Genomic DNA, 21,347 nt, shown 5'->3' on the forward strand with positions numbered 1-21,347 from the left:
GTTTTGGACTCGAACTTGGTGCGTGTGCGGTTGAATGTTCTCTTGTGACGTTTGGCATGGGAATGTCCCTGTGGAGGATTCAGGTGTGAAGTATAAGGAAGCAGCTTTCCGTCAAACATTCCTCTGACATGCTCCTGTTCCTGTTCAGACAAGCTCAGAGTGGTTTTATCGCTCGTCCCTGGAAAGTGGGAGGACAAAAGGAGCTGCGTTTTATGGTTTGAAATAGGCGGTACTGTAATCAGGTCAGTCATGTTAACCGAGCACAGACGAGGCTTGTTGCATTTCACTGAGCTGAGGAGGAATATTGGAGCTCAACAAGGACAGACCGTGAAAGAAGAGTGTGTGACATTGGCAAGGTGGGGGTGTGTTGAGAGGATTTAAATGGTGGGAAAGGGACATTTTTCTAATCCTTTTTACTATAGCAGTTTCCTTGGCAGATCTGACATAAGCAAAAGGGTTGATTCGTGTCATCTAGACCAGTTTCAAAAGAGGTAATGTTTTGGTTTTACTCTTCAGATTGGTATGAGTAAGTAAATATATTTTAAAGCTGAGTTTAGATTTGCCAAGAAACATGTACTTCTAGTTAAATGATCTTATTTTGTTGTTGGTTTTGCTGTTTTCTCGTGTCATTTCAGCAGTGTAATCCGTTGGGTTTTAAAGAGCCTTTGGTATCATTTTTTTGGTAATAAACATGAATGCATTTTTGGAAAAATAATGTGCCGCTGAGATGAACCAGTGCCAAAGAGTTGCGACACTCTTGAACTAGCTGGTACGCGGTCATGTGGTTCATGCAGCTCTCAATAGTTCCCAACAGTTCATCGCTGTCAGTCAGTTTGAGTGGCTGCTGGCGCAACATAACACAAAAATCGACTTTTCTTACTTTGCCAGGCGACTTTCAGTAATTGTTGAGCAGTAACGAACTGATTACTGATTATTTCCCTGACTATGCATTTTATCAAAGCATTTTTAGACATGGCTGATACATTTATCATTAAATTTTAAAGGGAAACGAGACTGCAAACACATTTTTTTTAGAAAAAATGTTTATGCAATACAATGATCAATATAGCCATGTCAACAGTGTTTTATAATAACGTTACACACGTAAAAAAAAAAAAAACAGAGTAACACCTGTTATAAAGCTATTTCTGATGTTCTCTGCATGATAATGCTCCACCTTGTCCTCCATGCAGCAGTTCAGATCTTCTCCAGCTTACCTCAGATCAGGGATGAATTGGTAATTTCTGTAGAAGATATTCATTCAACCTTTATTTAAACAGATTCGTCCCATTGAGCCATGAGGACTCATTTACAAGAGAGACCTGAATATAATTGTTCTATTTGTCGTTTTTTATTTATTTTTTTATTATGGCAACTGAGTACCTGGATAACTGAGTTGATTGTGCTTGTAGCCTGACAAATACTGTAAAATTATAAATCATTGATTAAAATGTTAATTTAAATCAAACTGTTTCTAGTTAAAATCACAATATATGACAAAATAAGTGTAACTGTGCAAAAACAAATTGCCAAACAATTTATTATAAAATATGTAAAATGTAAAACAAGCTTTAATAAAGTATGTTTACTACTGTTTATACTGTTTATTAATTACATCATCTCAAGTCAGCAGGGGCAACCTCACCGTCACCATCATCACAATAACACAAAACTGAGTGCTGTAAATTTAATCTGTACACAAACATTTTCAATCAGGACTCAAAATGTTTAACTGTTGTAGTATGACATATCCTGAGATATATTCATACATTAAACGGGTTCACTCATCTTTCTGGACTGTGTGATGTTCGTGCGTTGAATTTAACAGAAATGTGGACGTGAGACGTTAATTATCTTTGACTCACCAAGCGAGTGGGTCATTTATTAACAGAATCAAGTTTAACACATCACACATTTACATTAATTTGGCAGAATATGAAAACAACAACATAATTAATCAGCTTTTACAACCAGGAAACCATACGGCCATGGTTTTCCGTTGCTTCACCACAGACATTAATGAAAACATCTGGATTAATTTTCTAGCAGATAGGAGAGTTTAAAGATGGAAAGATGAAGTTTATCTGAGAGAGATGTGTGAGGGAATTTGTCTGTTTTAACCAGAACAGCACGCTCCATTGAAATCAGCTTGGGCCAACGGTACGCTTGGTCGAAATAGAACTTTTACCTTGCAGACGATAGCTTCAGCGTCGGTGTAGAGCTCTTCTTTTGACTCTTTCAGCGTCTCCGTGCAGCTAAAAACCTTGGGAGTCGTGTGAGGTTATCCAAACAGAAGTTATAATTCCCAAAATCGTCTCTGGTTCAGCTTGTTTGGTTTAGCAGCATCCATGAATGCCTGCGGTTGCATTCACGGACTCCCAAACTCTCTGCACTCTGGATTCCACAACTCTTGAACTCTACTGGAACTCTACTGGAACTCTGCTGTTGAACTGGGAAGTTGCCACATTTAAACGGGCTATACTTCCGGTTCATTTGAGAGCTTTTTGATTGGTGGATGGACCAGAACAGAGGTGTGGTTTGTGATGTAAGGTGTTATGGAAAGTCAAGGATTGTTTAAGAACAGACAGAAAGATATCATGGAAAAACCAGACTTCGTGGTGCCACCTCTCCTGTATCTTGCTGTAAAAGTTAAACATGACATTTCTTTTCAGTAAACTTTCTAGTTGACCGAAGCTCGAACTTTAACACACTTACAAATTTGCTCACTTTCAAAGCAGACGATCAAGAAATTGAATCATTACTCTGTAATGTACTCTAACTTGATTTCACTTTGAATTGAGGAATAAAAATCATTACTACTGTTTAAGTAAATAAAATGAGTGGTTCACTTCAACATGTAAACATTGTTTGAACTAACACAATTTGATTATCAAAACATTTGTAAAATAGTAATGATCATAGAGAATTGTCTTTTCCACTTGATTAATTCAAGAGAGAAAGTCTCAGGATGGGTCAAACTGTATTTCTGGATTCAAATCAATGAAATGACAGTTTCTGTCCATCTGGTCAGTTTTGACATCAGGCTTAGTCCACTACACTGTCTAAGAAATGTGCAAGGAAATGAACTAATATCACTCTACAGGCACATTTTGAGGGAGGACAGTTTACAAATTGGAATCTATCAGATGAATATGATTTAAACCAATTTAGAGCTGTTCCTGTTATTCCAATATCATATCCAAGTCTCTGTAATAGAATATTATGATCAACTGTATCAAATGCAGCACTGAGGTCTAACAGGACCAGTGTGGACACCTGTCCATTGTCAGAGGCCATGAGAATATCATTAGTAACTTTCACGAGTGCAGATTCAGTGCTGTGGTGAGCTTTAAAACCTGACAAACTCTTCAAACAGATTATTTCTTTGCAGATGATCACATAACTGACCTGCAGATATTTTCCCTAGAATTTGTTAGATGAAAGTTAGATTTGATATAAGTCTATTGGCTAGGAAATCTATGGGGTACTGTGAAGAGGAAGAAGTGATAGGCCAGACCCAACAATTCAGAAGAGCATTTTTATATTACCGATGGCTCCTTTTGCTAAACCTGAGAATCTGTCTTATGTGAAAATGAGGAAAAGTGGGCGGACTAGGAGTGAGACCGCCCGTTTGACCTTGTTCACGTAGAGAACACTAGCTCAGCTGCTCAAGTTTTCCTGTTTGTACTGTACAAACACAAACAAGTTGGTGCACATTAACTCACCTCACTGCTTGCTTCACTAACTTCACCGGGAGGATATTTGAGAAACTCACCGGACTGCAGACAGGCTCAACTTTATCTGCTGAATTATTTGTGAGTTTAACTTTGTATCAACTTCTTTCTCTTTATAAGCTGATTGGAAATATTGATTAATGAATGAAACACTTTTAATGGGATGAAAATAAACTGAATCACTTGTTTATAATAGCTCATATATTTTGGTTTTATTTCAGTTTGTTTTTAATGGTAAACCACAGTAATGGTGCATTTTAAATGGTGAAATGCTGTACAGTGCAGGCATGAAGAACAGCCTGCAACTGTTGAGCATGTTCTGTGTGTACATAATAAGCTAAGACTCGTCAAACCAGCTTGTCTGAACCTAAGCTCAACAGGTTGAGGCGTTGGCGTACTACTCATAGAACTACTGACAAAAAGGTTTTGAGCAGGCATAGTGTAGCATGTTTGCATTTGAAGTTGTTGGTTTTGTTTTTCTTTATGATGTGAACCATTTCCTGGCAAAAATATTGCTGCTGAATTCCAAAAAAATAAACATTAAGTAAAATGTTGTCTTAAAAACTGCAAATGTTCTTGTGTGTTTACATATTTTACAGCTAATCACTCACTATTGTAATGCTGCAACCACAAGCCTTGAATAGACCAACTCCAGGGAAAATTTGATTCCTGATCAATCACCCTTTCTTGAAGAAAGTTGATGATATGACTTCTTTAAGCTGTATGTCTAAAAAAGTTCAATCTGGTCCTCGGGACATTCAAAAAAAAAAAAAAAACAAAGCAAAAAAATTTACATACGTTTCGTCTTTCATCCAAAAGACTTCCTCAGTTTGAGGCGCTGTATTCAGCTCAGTCTCTTAAATAGCACCTTCTCAAAGTGGATCAACCAGTTTGCTGCTGACAACCAAAACCAGCTGATCACATGATCAAGAAGGACCATCAGCCTAACAATGGATCATTAGCACACTGATGTAGGGCTGGGTACCTTTCTAAAAAAATTGGTACCGGTATCGGTACCTTCACTTCGGTGTCGGTTCCTGGACTGTTCATTTTTCGGTACCAATTTTGTAATTACTATTAATTCTAACAAGAATAAAATTACATTACACATTACAGTACAAATTGTGAGTTTTATTTTTTAACTTTGGTATTTTTCCATTCCAAGCAGTTTTCTTACATAAAAACAAACAAATAATTTCCAGGTCAAAAAAAACAGTTATAAACCAGTGACACGTCAGTGTCTAATGTTCACTGCTACACACTGAGGACCTTTTCACTGAACAGTTTTTCTTCAGAAACAACATGTCTGCTTTCTGTGGACACAAACAAGCCCACTCCTGGCTGATGGTGTCTCCAGCAGTAGAAAATGTTCACTCTGAGGCTGTAGATGATGATTGTTGCACACACAGATACCTGGTTGTCAGTTTGATAGCACTGACATATTGTCCCTCACATCCCACCAGCAGGTCACTGGATTCAATGAGGTAGGGATGATACAGCCTTCTGCACCTCTGTGTCTCTGCCTGAATCTTCTCTGTGATTCTCTGGGGTTTAGGGCTCTGATCATCTCCTTAATTGACATTAGAACAAAACATCAACAATAACATGGTTGTGTTGTTATTACTCAAAAAACATAATCTAGGCTGAGAGATAAAAGCTCAACTGGTCAACAAAATCCTTAAAAGTTTAACTTACCTCCACCATGCAGCTCCACTGTAGAAAAAGCAGCAAACTTTTAACAATAAAGTCCGACTGTCCTGTGGCCCCCACCTCGCTTTTCTTTTGTCCTCCTCACATCTGGGTCAGAACCTCTTGTGAGGAGCACATTAACATAAATGGTGAACATTAATGAAATATTTAAGCAGCTGACTGGATGGATGAGCAGTTTTACAAGCTAAGATTTATGTTACTGTCAATCTTTAGTTAGCTTCTGAGTTTAGCTAGCCACGTAGATAAAATAAATGTACACACTAATATCTTAAAGTTAGCGTTACATGGATCATAATTTATTTCACCGCGATGTACGTGTTAAGCTGCAGTTACGCTAACAAACGTAAACTCACCAGCTGAAGCACACAGAGCCGTCCTCGGAGTTCTTTGATGAAGAGTCCGGTCGTGGAGATGATGAATCAGGACGTTCAGGCTCTACTCACAGGCTGACTTTAATGCTGAGAGGAGGAGGAGGGGGGAGGAAGCTGCTGAACTCCTCTCTCCTCGCAGAAAAACACGGAGCAAATTTCTGCAGCGCGTGTTGTTGAACGCGCTGCACGTGAACTCGTCAGTGAGCGTCACCAGCACCATAGACATAATTATACATAGATTAGATACAGCAGCTCTATACAGCTCTGGGTGTAGTCTATTTGTCATATGTCTGGTGTTTTGCCTGCCTGCATGCTGAAACCACCGGACACGTTACAACCAATACCAAAACTTGACACCAAAAGAAGAGTGACGTTTCAATACATACACTGACCGGTGCAGTTCGGTCGGTGCCATAAAATAACCTTAGTTCGGTACTCAGCCCTACACTGATGGCTGTTTACTATTCACAGAGGGTTGAGTGATACTAGCAATAATAGCATTGTAAGAGGGGGACAGTTGAACCTGGAGGCCTCCACCCCTGTTTAATGATGGACGATTTGTTTTCACAAAGATGGCCTCCTTTACTCCTCTCTCAAACCATCGTTCCTCTCTGCCCAGGATGTGAACATCTTCATCCCTGAAAGAGTGACCTCTGGCCTGGAGATGAGTGTAGACCGCAGAATCCTGGCCTGATGATGTTGATCTTCTGTGCTGGTCCATCCTTTTGGCCAGTGGCTGTTTAGTTTCCCCGATGTAAGACTGATCACAGCCCTCCTGACACTGAACAGCATACACAATATTACTCTGTTTGTGTCGGGGGACTGGATCTTTGGGATGAACCAGTCTTTGCCGTAATGTATTTTGGGGTTTAAAAGCCACTGGGACGTTATGTTTAGAAAATAAACGTCTCAGTTTCTCTGATACCCCCTCAACATACGGAATGACCACTGGTCTGGGTTTGGGTTCCTCCTTTTCACCTGATGGCTGACTGGAGTCCTGTTTGGGATTCTTCTCTGCTTTCAGGAAGGCCCATTTATGATATCCACATTGCTCTAGAGCCTGTCTTGTTTGGGATTTCTCCTTCTGCCTGGCTCCTGAGTTAGTGGGGACGCTGTCTGCTTTGTGATACAGAGTCCTGATGACTCCTAACTTGTGCTCCAAAGGGTGATGGGAGTCAAACTGCAAATACTGGTCTGTGTGGGTGGGTTTGCGGTACACCTCGGTTTGCAAATGTCCTCTATCACAGACTGAGACCTCACAGTCCAAGAAAGCCAACCTGCCATTTTTTACATGATCTCGTGTGAAATTGATGTATTTATCCACAGAGTTGATGTGGTCAATAAAATGTTGGATATCCTGAGATTTAATTTTAACCCAGGTGTCGTCAACATACCTGAACCAATGACTTGGTGGTGTCCCTGAAAAGGACATCAAGGCTCTCTTTTCTACCTCCTCCATGTACAGGTTGGCAACAATAGGATAAACTGGAGACCCCATAGCACACCCATGTTTCTGCCTGTAATATTGCTCCCCATATGTGAAGTAGGTTGACTGCAGGCACAGTTTCAAGAGTTGACACCGTTGTTCTGTGGAAAGCGTGGTCCTGCTGCTCAGAGTGGTGTCTGATTTTAATCTTAAACTGACCACCTCTACTGCATCATCAACAAGAATGCACGTAAAGAGTGATGTGTCATCAAAAGAGACCATTGTTTTATCAGTCTCCATGATGACATCCCTCACCTTATCCACAAAGACCATGGTGTTCTGTATGTGGTTTTCTGAGCTGCCAACTACAGGGATGAGTACAGACGCCAGATATTTGGAAACATTGTAAGTGACCGAGTTACTAACAATTGGTTAGAGCTGGACAATAATTTGATATAGATATATCTAGCGATATACTTTTATTCAATAACGATGATATGAGTTTTAAGCACATTTTCGATATTTCAATAGGATAACAGCGTTTCACTGACACATTTCTTTTTCTGTTCGGGTTGAAGCGACCACTTCAGTTTCAACCCTGACAGAAAAAGGTGCGACACAACTACCTAAGTGCGTGGTGACGTAATGTTACTCAGAGCTCAAGTCCAGAAGGCATTAGTGGTAGCAGGCTAAGCTAGGCTAATCTCCAACGCGCATTAAGTTTTCGCTTCAAAATGAGTGCTCATGATCGTCAGAAAGTGACTGAACAAGCTTTCACAAGCGAAGAGAAAGCAGATGACATCACTTTTAAGAGAGAAAAGACTAATTTGCTGGTTTGGAAGTGGTTCGGCTTTCTAAGATCCGATAAACTGCAGCTTTCAGTCAGTGTGCTGCAAAATGTGACGGAGTTGTTCTAACTAGCGGTTGGAACATCTAACTTGTTCCACTTGACAGAATATGCTGAGTCACAAGATGAAGCACAATAAAAGTTTGAGCCAATGTGTCCCTGAAACACTCCCAGCGCTGCATGTTTTTTTTGCAATCATTTATTCATTCATTTAAAATAAAACAAATTCATCAGAAAGAAAAAAAAACTTTGAATGAAAAGATTGCAGAAAGAAGAAAAAAATTCTTATCTGCCCCTTGTTTAAAAAAATACAAAATAACTACAAACAAACAACAACCCTGACTTGAACAATCTCCAAACTGAAAACAAAAAAACTTCAGGTATCCTTCACCTGGCACTATACCTTCCCAACAACTTTAACTATCATCTTTTTAAACATGTAAATTGTTTTAGAAATTTTTATGGTGATATTCCACATCCTATTCCCTGAATTACAACACGGTTCCTTTAGACCAGTTCTAAATGGAGGTTTTACAAACATTTCCATTCCCTTAAGGTTGTATTGACTCTCCTTTTTTATATTTATTTTTTACAAATTTTAATTGAATATTTGCGGCTAATATTTTTATGAGCTTTATACATGACTTGTAAAATACTATATTCAACCAAATCATAACATTTTAATAATTTCAATTGATGAAATAATATATTTGTTGGGTGACCATAGCACTTCATGCTACTAATAATTCTTATAGCTTTAAAAAAAAAAAAAAAATAGGATTTGTAATTGTTTTGCATGCTTTTCCCCAAACTTAATTACAATAGATTAAATATGGAACAATCATTACATTATAACAATATAAACAATATATACAAAGCTTTGTCATTCAACAACTCTTTTACTTTATACAGTAATGCAATTGATTGTTATTTTAATTTTTAAGTATTTTACATGAGATTTCCATGTCAGCTTCTCATCAATAACGACACCCAAAAATTTTATTTCATTAACAACGAATTTCAATGCTGTCAATTTTAAAGTTGTTGTTTAAAGTTAAAACTATTGATATTGACAAAGTTGAGAATTTTATGTTTATTTGACAGTGATTTAAATTTTTTTGAAGGCTAAATACAAATAAAAGGTGAACATTAATTTATTTGTATAGTTTGTAGTTTTTCTGAGGCTTTTCTATTGTTTGTATCGATATCAAATTATATCGTTATCGACCGAAATTAAGAGATATATCGTGATAAAAGTTTTGGCCATATCGTCCAGCCCTACAATTGGTCTTAAAGGTACACCTTGTTTGTGGATTTTAAGTAAACCATACGGACTAGGTGTGGCCTCCCCTGGGTACAGTCTGTGGTACAGAATACGGTCAGCGTTTCTACATTTTTTTTTTTTTTGCTTTGTTTTGATTTTTGAATGTCCTGAGGACCAGACTTATCTTTTTTAGGCCTTTTGTTTTTTTTTCCAAGAGGCAAGCAATCTCTTACTCCTCGTCTGTTGATATCATGACTGAAATTGTGAAAAATTAAGGAATTTGTCACGATTAAAATCAGGCCCAGCGTGGCTGCGGGAGGTTCTGGAGATTTCCTGGAGGGCCAGTCTGATGTGTGGGCTGCAGGGCCAGCGCTCTCGTTTTTTTATTTTATTTTTTTAAATAACTTTTTATTAACAACATATAAATGCAGAACACTGCTGCAGCTGGGGCATTTTTTAAATTTTTTTTGGCAACCTCTCAATCAGTCCAGTAGGCGTGTCAACAAGTGACCAATCGGCGACCTCAATTTGTCTCGACGGTAAACGCCCCTTGCCTGCAGAGCTGGTCTACAGCCGCTCAGGGTGGATGCTCGAGTATGAAGCCTCGGCGGACAGTTTGTGTCGAGTCCGCGTGGAAAAAGGTCCGTGCGAGTATACTGGAGCCTTTCTGACAGCTCTAAATTGTCACCACATTTGAATGAGAGCATTAGGGGTCGTTTACACGGCGCGTATTTTGAGTGAATCTGCAGCTTTCTCTCTGTGGTTCTGCTGTTCATTTACATGACACCAGTGACCCCACCAGTGACCTCTTTGAATCTGGAGGTTTCTGAACCCACCTTCCAGAGTGGAGGTTTTTTGCTGACCGCCCACTGACAATGTAAACATCTACCACTGAGGCTTTGTGTTAATCCACATGCGCACATGAACGCGCGGACCGACTGCGTATTTCTATCAACGTGGCGGCGGACACATTGCTTTTTGAACTACGACTGATGGAATAGATTTTTAATCTCATAGTTATGCTACGTCAGAATCCAACTGCTATGATCGACATCTGTGTTGGAAGAGACACCAGTCAGATCCAGTTCTAACGTCGCTGTTTATAGAACGAGGCATGCACACACGTCGCGCTGCACTATAACATACTAAATGTGCTAAATAACAAGTTTAATAATAATAAACAGTATTTACCTTAAGTTTGAGATATGTAATGAAGCTCTCTGAGCTAAATGAAGCTATCTGGACATTACTTAATTCAAATTATGTGATTAAAATGATACTAAACATATTGCATGTTACTAAAGTTGAAAATGAAGACATCAGGTTTAATTTTTATTTTATTTATTCAACACCACAAACTATGTCACAAACACTGATAATTAAACTGAACGCATAAAAAACAAGTTAACTGTAAACTGCATTAATGAACTGGACTCCTGTTTTCATCCTGGATATACTGGTCCCACGTTGTTCATCTGGCTTGTTCAGGTTGTCACTCCTTTGATTAATGCAGCTTAAAACATTTAATGGATTGAATAAAAGAAATGAGGTTAATTTTAAATAAATAGTTCATCCAACAACTCTCTCTTCGACACTACACTGCACCTGGGCCGAGGCTCGTTCAGAACAGGTCTGCCTGGTGGAAGGACAGCTTCTTCTTCTTTCAGGAAAAAATAAAAACTCAGTTGGTTGTTGTGTGATCGAAGTAAACACAAGCTAACATTAGGAATGCGTGATATATACGGTACACGGTAGAAACGATAGACATTTAGCCTACGATAGAGCTCTGTCTTACCGGCTAACCGCAGTAATGCTGTATCTGATGTAAAATCAGAGTTGTCAGTTTTATCGTTACTTTTTTAATTTAAAACTGTGCATAAGTGGTGTTCAAGTGTAAAATAAGAGCTGTCAGATTTAATTGTTTTATTTAGTTGAAATCTGTGCGCAAGTGGCGTTAAAGTATTTTCTTCGAGAGCTAAGTAGTGAAGCTACAAGCTAACTACAGCCAGCTTGCTGTAGTGTTGCCGTATTCTGACGCATGTGCAAAACGCTGTGTTCCGTCGAAAGTTTTTTTTTTTTTTTCCGTTGAATGTTAAAGTAAGCGTTGGTCATCTTTAGAGAACCCTGCTCTCTGATCTGTGAAAAGAACGCTGTGTTGTGTGATTTTACTGCGAGACCCTCTGGTCAAAGCCACAGACTCATTTTGCGTCAAGTCAAGTCATATTTATTTATAGAGCACAATTTAGTGTCAGCTCTCCATTAAAGTGGAAGGAGACGCCCACTAGAGGGTTGGAGGGTGAAGTGTTTCAGTGTAAAATGCTGCTCTGTTGCTGTTCATTTCTTAAGTAAGATTGGAAACTGTTAAGAGTTAACAGCATATTTTTTTTGTTTAAAACATGTGGCTAAAACTACATTTGATATATCCTGATGCATGCTCAATAATCCAGGTAGAAAAATCCAAAAAAGTTCAATCTGGTCCTCTGGACATTAAAAAAACAAAACAAACAAAAAAAAAAAACAAAGCAAAAAATATAGAAACGTTTCGTCTCTCATCCAAAAGACTTCCTCAGTCTGAGGTGCTGTTTTCAGCTCAGTCTCTTAAATAGCACCTTCTCAGAGTGGATCAACCAGTTTGCTGCTGACAACCAAAACCAGCTGCTCACATGCTCAAGAAGGACCATCAGCCTAACAATGGGTCATTAGCACACTGATGGCTGTTTACTACTCACAGAGGGCTGAGTGATACTAGCAATAACAGCATTGTAAGAGGGGGACAGTTGAACCCGGAGGCCTCCACCCCTGTTTAATGATGGACGATTTCTTTTCACAAAGATGGCCTCCTTTACTCCTCTCTCAAACCATCGTTCCTCTCTGTCCAGGATGTGAACATCTTCATCCTTGAAAGAGTGACCGCTGGCCTGGAGATGAGTGTAGACCACAGAATCCTGGCCTGATGATGTTGATCTTCTGTGCTGGGCCATCCTTTTGGCCAGTGGCTGTTTTGTTTCCCCGATGTAAGACTGATCACAGCCCTCCTGACACTGAACAGCATACACAATATTACTCTGTTTGTGCCGGGGGACTGGATGTTTGGGATGAACCAGTCTTTGCCGTAATGTATTTTGGGGTTTAAAAGCCACTGGGACGTTATGTTTAGAAAATAAACATCTCAGTTTCTCTGATACTCCCTCAACATACGGAATGACCACTGGTCTGGGTCTGGGTTCCTCCTTTTCACCTGATGGCTGACTGGAGTCCTGTTTGGGTTTCTTCTCTGCTTTCAGGAAGGCCCAGTTAGGATATCCACATAGAGCCTGTTTTATGTAGGATTTCTCCTTCTGGCTGGCTCCCGAGTTAGTGGGGATGCTGTCTGCTCTGTGATACAGAGTCCTGATGACTCCTAACTTGTGCTCCAAAGGGTGATGGGAGTCAAACTGCAAATACTGGTCTGTGTGTGTGTACATTTGATATGTTTTGCACTACAAGAAAGAAGCCTAATACTTGATTTGTTTATTATTTAAAAACTCTCTGGACCTAGTAATGGAATTTTCTTAATTCAAAATATATGATGGCAAAAGGACACCCTATGCTTTTTTTTTTTAGCAAGTTTATACCAAAAACATATTGCGATATATATCATTATCGCCACCCTTCACAATACATATTGTGACATGATTTTTATGCCATATCGCACATTCCTAGCTAACATTATTAAGAAAATTTATTTACCTGCTGTAAATCAGCTACTGATTATCATGGAGTAAAGTCCAACTTTGTCGACTCTGTTCTGGTCCACTCAGCGACCGGTGTGGACCTGTTAGACGAAGCGGTCCCGCTTGGCGTCAAATCTGTCGACTCTTATCCACAGTCCAGCTTTAACTTGTTGTTAAGTTGTTGTTAGCTGAAGTTTTAGCCCATAGGAAAGGAGCGTGCCAAGGCAGCATGCATGCGCATTAGGTGAAGATACAAAATTCATAGCGCCATCTAATGACCCGGCATGGTAACTACAGTGGATTCGGGAGGGCAGGGGGATTCCTCCGGATGCATGTAAACACAAACTCCGTCCGTGCCAATTCGAATCTTTTCCTCTAATTAACATACGAAAAAACCTACGTTTACCCCCATCGTGTCCGTGTAAATAGGGCCTTAATGATGTTGCCTTTCACACATTGACTGCTGTAGATGGGCCTCAACTGCTACACAATGATACTTGGGGAAAAAAGATGGATGGATGTATAGATTAATTTTGTTTTTTACTTTGATTAGTTTTTTTTTTTTTGTGGTCTTTCTGACTTTACAATTGCCACATTCTACACTTGACTCCCTCAGCTTTGAGTGGGCAATCAGATGGCTAAAGTTGAAGGTTAGTGACAAACGTGAACAAAACCGTAGTTGCTCAGAAGTTGAATTGTGTATCTTTGTGACCTTGCAGATATTCTTGTTGGGATCTGTTTTCTGACTAATTTTGGGAAGATAAACTGTGTTCTAGACTACAAAGTCCATGCTCAATGTTCTAGACATTTCTTCCATTGTTAATGTCTGTAAATTTAAAGGGGCAGGGATAGTTTTGTAACTTTTCCCATTCTCTCACTTTTTTTTTCTTTTTTTTTTCCTGACAGCCTCAGATGTGTCCTATTTTCATGCGTGGATTCATTTGAACAAAAATGTTTTTTTGAAGCTCACACTTTCAGTGCACATACTTATTGCATGCACCTTTCTCAGTCAGAAATATGATAGTGTTCATACTGAGATTTTTTTTTGGATGATGTTGTCATTTTATTCATCTTTTTGTCAACTTTGGGTGTTTTATTAAAATTATTCTTGGAAAACAACAGCCAATAAGATAATGTGAGAAATTTTGCTTTATCTGCTTGATAAAATGCCAAGTTTCCTAGCAAGGAACTATTTTATGTTTGATATTGATCTTGTTTGTTCTGTTTTAGGTGCTGACTGCTTCGTTTTGGACACTGTGATGGAAAATCCTGGTAAGAAAAACTCTTTACAAGAGCTCCAGTTCAAATGTTGTTTTGATCCTTTCATCCATTATCTTTACCCGCTTCTTCATTTCTGGGTCTCGGGAGTCACTGTGCGAGAGGCTGGGTACACCATGGACAGGTCTCCACTCCATCACAGGGACACATAGACAAATGAGACAAACAACTATTCACTTGCTAACTCACACCTAGGGTCAATTTAGGGTGCATTCACACCTGATAGTCCGGTAGACTCTGTTCGTTTGGGGACCAATATTCATGACATTTTGTTTACATTTGAGCTGGTGCGTTTGCATTCACACTGCACTGTGCAGTCGAGCCAACCTGTTGAACCAACCTATTCCCCCGCTCGCCTGTGGGGGCGCTGCACCAAGAACTACTGAAAGAAACAACACAAAAATCTCTGAAGAGACTTCTTCTTCTGGAAATAAAAACAAACGGAGTGGCATCAAGTTTTAGGAGTTATCTTTTGTCATTTTTCAAAAATTGACTCTGCATGAGCAGAAGATTAGGCAGAAGACCATGGAGAATATTGTTTTTCACACAAGGCAGCTGACGGCTCCATATGAGGTAAGAGAAATGCGTGTTTGTTTGCCCTGCGCTGTACTCCACTTCTTGCTTGTGGAGCGGGGCCCGGTCTGTTTGCATTCACACTACACTCGAACCGTGCTGGAGTTCTCTTCTACCGGATTGAGACCTAGGTTTTAGCCCGGGCCAGAGTTCGCCTTTTTGTTCCGTGACAGAGTTCGATGGCGCGCACACCTCCCTAAACGAACCGGACTTCCTTGGAAAACGAGCTAGAGTTCGATTAAAGCGGACTAAACAGGGCTGGTGTGAATGCATCCTTAGAGTTACTAATTAGCCCAGTGGTTCCCAGACATTTTCTGCTGGGTCCCCCTTTGGTTTATAATAAAATTTCCGTGAACTCCCCCACCCCTCAATCAACCCCCACCCCAATTTTGCTCAGTTTTTGAGGAAAAAAATGACACTTTTAATCCTCATTTGTTTTCAATAACTGGTGTGACCCTGCTTGTTGCAGATCTACTCAAACCTGGGTTGCAGTTGTGAGACTGCCACTGAGTTCATTTTCAATGTCCAGCTTTGATTTGTATTTTGTCTTGATTGAGATCACAGCAAAAACAACTTTCACATAATTAAGATGTGGTAAATAGAAGTATGGTGCCAGGGCTCTCTTACCTAGCAATGGGTAATCTCTCTCCACTCCAGTCCAAAATAAAAATAACTAAAATAACCGGGATAAATCACTAACCAGTAGAGATGGTGATATAGAATAGAATAGAATTAAACTTTGTCATTGCACGTCACAAGTACAAAGCAACAAAATGCAGTTTGCATCTATCCAGAAGTGCTTGGCAAAAAAAAAAGAAGAGAAAATTATATATACAGGTCCTTCTCAAAAAATTAGCATATTGTGATAAAGGTCATTATTTTCCATAATGTAATGATAAAAATGAAACTTTCATATATTTCAGATTCATTGCACACCAACTGAAATATTTCAGGCCTTTAATTGTTTTAATACTGATGATTATGGTATACAGCTCATGAAAACCCAAAATGCCTGTCCCAAAAAATTAGCATATCATGAAAAGGTTCTCTAAACAAGCTATTAACCTAACCATCTGAATCAACGACGTAACTCTAAACATCTGCAAAAGATTCCTGAGGCTTTAAAATACTCCCAGCCTCGTTCATTACTCAAAACCGCAATCATGGGTAAGACTGCCGACCTGACTGCTGTCCAGAAGCCCGTCATTGACACCCTCAAGCAAGAGGGTAAGACACAGAAAGAAATTGCTGAACAATAGGCTGTTCCCAGAGTGCTGTATCAAGGCACCTCAGTGGGAAGTCTGTGGGAAGGGAAAAGTGTGGCAGAAAATGCTGCACAATGAGAAGAGGTGACCAGACCCTGAGGAGGATTGTGGAGAAGGGCTGATTCCAGACCTTGGGGGACCTGCGGAAGCAGTGGACTGAGTCTGGAGTAGAAACATCCAGAGCCACCGTGCACAGGCGTGTGCAGGAAATGGGCTACAGGTGCCGCATTCCCCAGGTCAAGCCACTTTTGAACCAGAAACAGCGGCAGAAGCGCCTGACCTGGGCTACAGAGAAGCGGCACTGGACTCTTGCTCAGTGGTCCAAAGTACTTTTTTCGGATGAAAGCAAATTTTGCATGTCATTCGGAAATCAAGGTGCCAGAGTCTGGAGGAAGACTGGGGAGAAGGAAATGCCAAAATGCCAGAAGTCCAGTGTGAAGCACCCACAGTCAGTGATGGTCTGGGGTGCCATGTCAACTGCTGGTGTTGGTCCACTGTGTTTTATCAAGGGCAGGGTCAATGCAGCTAGCTATCAGGAGATTTTGGAGCACTTCATGCTTCCATCTGCTGAAAAGCTTTATGGAGATGAAGATTTCATTTTTCAGCATGACCTGGCACCTGCTCACAGTGCCAAAACCACTAGTAAATGGTTTACTGACCATGGTATTACTGTGCTCAATTGGCCTGCCAACTCTCCTGACCTGAACCCCATAGAGAACCTGTGGGATATTGTGAAGAGAAAGTTGAGAGGCGCAAGGCCCAACACTCTGGATGAGCTTAAGGCCTCTATCGAAGCATCCTGGGCCTCCATAACACCTCAGCAGTGCCACAGGCTGATTGCCTCCATGCCACGCCGCATTGAAGCAGTCATTCATGCAAAAGGATTCCCGACCAAGTATTGAGTGCATAACTGAACATGATTATTTGAAGGTTGGCGTTTTTTGTATTAAAAGCACTTGTCTTTCATTGGTGGGATGAAATATGCTAATTTTTTGGGACAGGCATTTTGGGTTTTCATGAGCTGTATACCATAATCATCAGTATTAAAACAATTAAAGACCTGAAATATTTCAGTTGGTGTGCAATGAATCTGAAATATATGAAAGTTTAATTTTTATAAATGCATTATGGAAAATAATGACCTTTATCACAATATGCTAATTTTTTTAGAAGGACCTGTATATACATATGTATGTGTATGTATACATATGTATGTGTATACATATACTTATGTATGTGTATACGTATACATATGTATGTGTATACGTATACATATGTATGTGTATACGTATACATATGTATGTGTATACGTATACATACGTGCACGTATACATACGTGCACGTATACGTCCATGTATACGTGCATGTATACGTCCATGTATACGTGCATGTATACGTCCATGTATACATATGTATACGTGCATGTATACGTCCATGTATACATATGTGTATGTATATATGTATACGTGCATGTATACATATGTGTATGTATATATGTATACGTGCATGTATACATATGTGTATCTGGATCTGTCTCACTTTGACTGGCATCGTATTCTGTTAACTGATGACGTGAACTCTGCTTGGAACTATTTCCATAATAATTTCATTTATTTCCTGAACATACATGCTCCTTTTCGTCAGTTCAGAATAAATGGACTAGACAGCCCCTGGTTTACTCCAGAGCTAGCTGACCTCCTGCACAGGAGAGATCATCTTTGGGCTGCAGCGAGAAAATCTGGCTCAGACACTGATTGGTTGAGTTTTCGACAGATGAGGAATAAATGCACAACTGCTGCTAAAGCAGCAAAACACAACTATTTCTTATCTCAGACCTCCAAAAATCTAAATGACCCTAACAGATTCTGGAAAACCATCAAATCTCTCTCAGGCACCCTCCAATCATCTGACCTCCCATCACAACTTCTCATTAACTCTGTTCCTGTGTCAAATAAGCACGAGATCCTGAACTGTTTCAACAAACATTTTATTGCTTCTGGTTCTTTATTTGACACAGTTACTAATGGAAGATCAGCCACTTCACTTAATAATCAAACTTCTACAAATCAAATCCCTCCTACAAGTAAATCCTCAGTTAATCACAGCTTCTCTTTTTCTCCGTTCTCAGTCAGTGAGGTCAATAAACTGTTAAAAGATCTTGATCCTAAAAAATCTGCAGGTCCAGATGAACTTCCACCTTATTTCTTAAGGCTGGCTGCTCATATCATCACAGTCCCTGTGACCCACATCTTCAATCTCTCCATAAGACAAAACTCCATCCCAGACACTTGGAAAACAACCTTTGTTCTTCCTTTGCTGAAGGGAGGTGACCCCACCTCACTGAACAACTATCGACCAATCTCTAAACTCTGCATTTTAGCCAAGGTTCTAGAAAAACTGATAAACTCTCAAATCAAAAATTATCTGGACTCATTTAACATCTTACCTCCACATCAATCTGGTTTCAGGAAACAACACAGCACAACCACTGCTTCACTGAAGGTTCTTAATGACGTTGTTGAAGCACTGGATGCTAAGGATTATTGTGCTGCACTTTTCTTAGACCTGTCTAAAGCTTTTGACACTGTGGATCATAACATCTTGTGTCATAAACTCTCAGAAATCGGTTTCTCAGATCACACCATTGGTTGGTTCTCTAACTTTCTTTCAGACCGGAGGCAATGTGTTCAACATAATGGTACTTCCTTCAGTTATTTAATAGTCAACAATGGTGTACCACAAGGCTCAGTCTTAGGACCCACCCTCTTTACAATCTATATACATAATGTAGGTAAAAACATCCCTAATGCATCCATACATTTCTATGCTGACGACACAGTTGTTTATTGTCGAGCTAAAACTGTTGCTAAGGCTTTCCAGCTTTTGAAATCTGCATTCAACATCATCCAGACTGATTTGTTTCACCTCAAACTTGTCCTAAATGCCGAAAAAACCAAAGGGATGCTTTTTTTCAAATACGAAGTTGGTCCCAGCAGTTCTTCCTCCGATTTTATCCTCAAATGGTGTCCGCATTGAGTTTGTTTATTCCTATAAATATTTGGGTATCTTGGTCGACTCGCATCTTTCTTTTAAGCTCCATGTGGAAAACTTGATAAAGAAACTGAAAGTTAAACTGGGTTTCTTTTTCAGAAACAAATCCTGTCTAACCCTGAATGCTAGAAAACGCCTTGTATCTGTGACTTTCCTTCCCTCCATTGATTATGGTGACATTATTTACATGAACGCTCTTACAAGAACCCTGCAGATGTTGGATGCTGTCTATCATGGTGCACTAAGATTCATAACTGGCTGTGATTATCGTACCCACCACTGCACCCTGTATTCACTGGTTAACTGGACATCATTAACTTCACGCAGACTCTCTCACTGGTACATTTTCATCTTTAAATCACTTCTTGGTCTGTTGCCTTCATACATCTCCTACATGTCTCTGCGTGAGTGCAGCTACGGAGTGCTCTCTCAGGACATTATTACCTGCAGTGTTCCCTCAATGAGGACTGAACTAGGCAAAAGGGCCTTCTCTTACTCCGCTCCAGTTTCCTGGAATATCTTACAAAAAGATTTGAAGCTCTCGACCTTGACCTCTCTAAGTGTCTTTAAGAATCTGTTGGACACCTGGCAGGGTCCAATGCTGACATGTTCCTGTTGTTAGTTTTCTACATTTGTCTTGGAATCTAGCTGTTTTTTGTTTTGTTACCTTTTCCTTTTAGCCATCCTATTTGTTAAAAAAAAAAAAACTGTAGTATGCTTTTTTATAACTGTTTATTGTTGTTGCTGTTGTCCATTGTTGTCATCTTTCTTTGTTGAAATCAGGTCTCTCTTGTAAATGAGTCCTCGAGGCTCATTGGGAATTACCTGTATAAATAAAGGTTGATTGAGTGTATGTATATATGTATACGTGCATGTATACTTGAGTGTATGTATATATGTATACGTGCATGTATACATATGTGTATGTGTATATGTATACGTGCATGTATACATATGTGTATGTGTATATGTATACGTGCATGTATACATATGTATATGTATATATGTATACGTGTATATATACATATGTATATGTATATATGTATACATGTATGTATACATATGTATATGTATATATGAATGTGTGTGTGTGTGTGTGTCTCTCACTCAGTCACGAGAACTTATTTTTAAGGGAGAGCAGTTTGGGACCACATGTTGGGTATTAAGGGCTTTGCTCAAGTACCCTTAGAGGTCAAATGAGGGTGGAGGCAGGCGTGGGTGTTTCACCTTTTCCACCCACCTTTTGATATTGTCAGTCCGGGGAGTTTAATCTGAGACTTTCATGTCATAGGCCCATCTTCTCTAACCTCTGTGCCACCACTCCCCACATGTCCACAATCTGTTTACCTTGAATGTAATCAAACTCCCCTGATGAAAATGGTCAAGACTAGATTGCCAGATTGTCCTTTTTCTGCTTTGCTTGACAAATTTGTGACATTTTGTCCATTTTGGTGATGAGAGGCTTTAAAGTGAGATTCAGAGATTCTGAGAGATTTGTCATTTACATCTCATGTGGTACATGTGTTGGATTGAGATTATGTACACAAGGTCACAGTAAAATGTAAAAGAAAAACAGTAATAAGATCTAAGATATGAACTAAGAAAAACAATCTAAAAATACACTATGCACTAATAGCATGAAAATATTACGTCGAACAGCAATTCAAACATGAGTGTTTGAGCAGATAAGCACGCATGAACTCAACATGAAATAGATTAGCAGCAACATGATGTGATTGTTTTTTCACTGTGATTATCCAGATTTGCCTCACGGCAGAAGCTGTTCCTCAGTCTTGTGGTACTACACTTAATGCTCCTTAACCTCTTTCCTGATGGGAGCAGGCAAAAAAGTTTGTGTGTGCTGGGTGAGTGGGGTCCTTCATGATGCAGGTGGCCCTCTTCCTGCATCTGGAGGTGTAGATGTCTGTGATGGTGGGGAGGCTGACTCCAACATCTTCTTTGTAGCCTTCACCACTCTCTGCAAAGCTTTCTCGTCTGCAGCTTTGCAGCCTCCATGCCACGCTTTGATGCTGGAGCACAGAATGCTCTCCACTGCACACCTGTAGAAGGAGGTGAGGACTGAGCTTCCCAGACCAGCTCGTCTCAGCTGTCTGA

General features: G+C 39.7%; 1 protein-coding gene across 1 annotated transcript in view; it reads left to right on the forward strand.

Annotated features, from left to right (window-relative positions):
- Window positions 1-270: 270 nt before the first annotated feature.
- The window catches only part of LOC119426064 (phosphatase and actin regulator 4B), a 225,519-nt gene continuing 204,442 nt past the window's right edge, over window positions 271-21,347 (forward strand). The window contains exons 1-2 of the mRNA XM_037693622.1: window positions 271-356; window positions 14,296-14,337. Of these exons, the coding sequence (XP_037549550.1) occupies window positions 14,325-14,337 (13 nt within the window). The 5' untranslated portion in view covers window positions 271-356; window positions 14,296-14,324. The remainder of the gene's footprint in view (window positions 357-14,295; window positions 14,338-21,347) is intronic.

This window comes from Nematolebias whitei, chromosome 19 (genome assembly GCF_014905685.2).
Source record: "Nematolebias whitei isolate Nwh7 chromosome 19, NemWhi1, whole genome shotgun sequence".
NCBI lineage: Eukaryota > Metazoa > Chordata > Actinopteri > Cyprinodontiformes > Rivulidae > Nematolebias > Nematolebias whitei.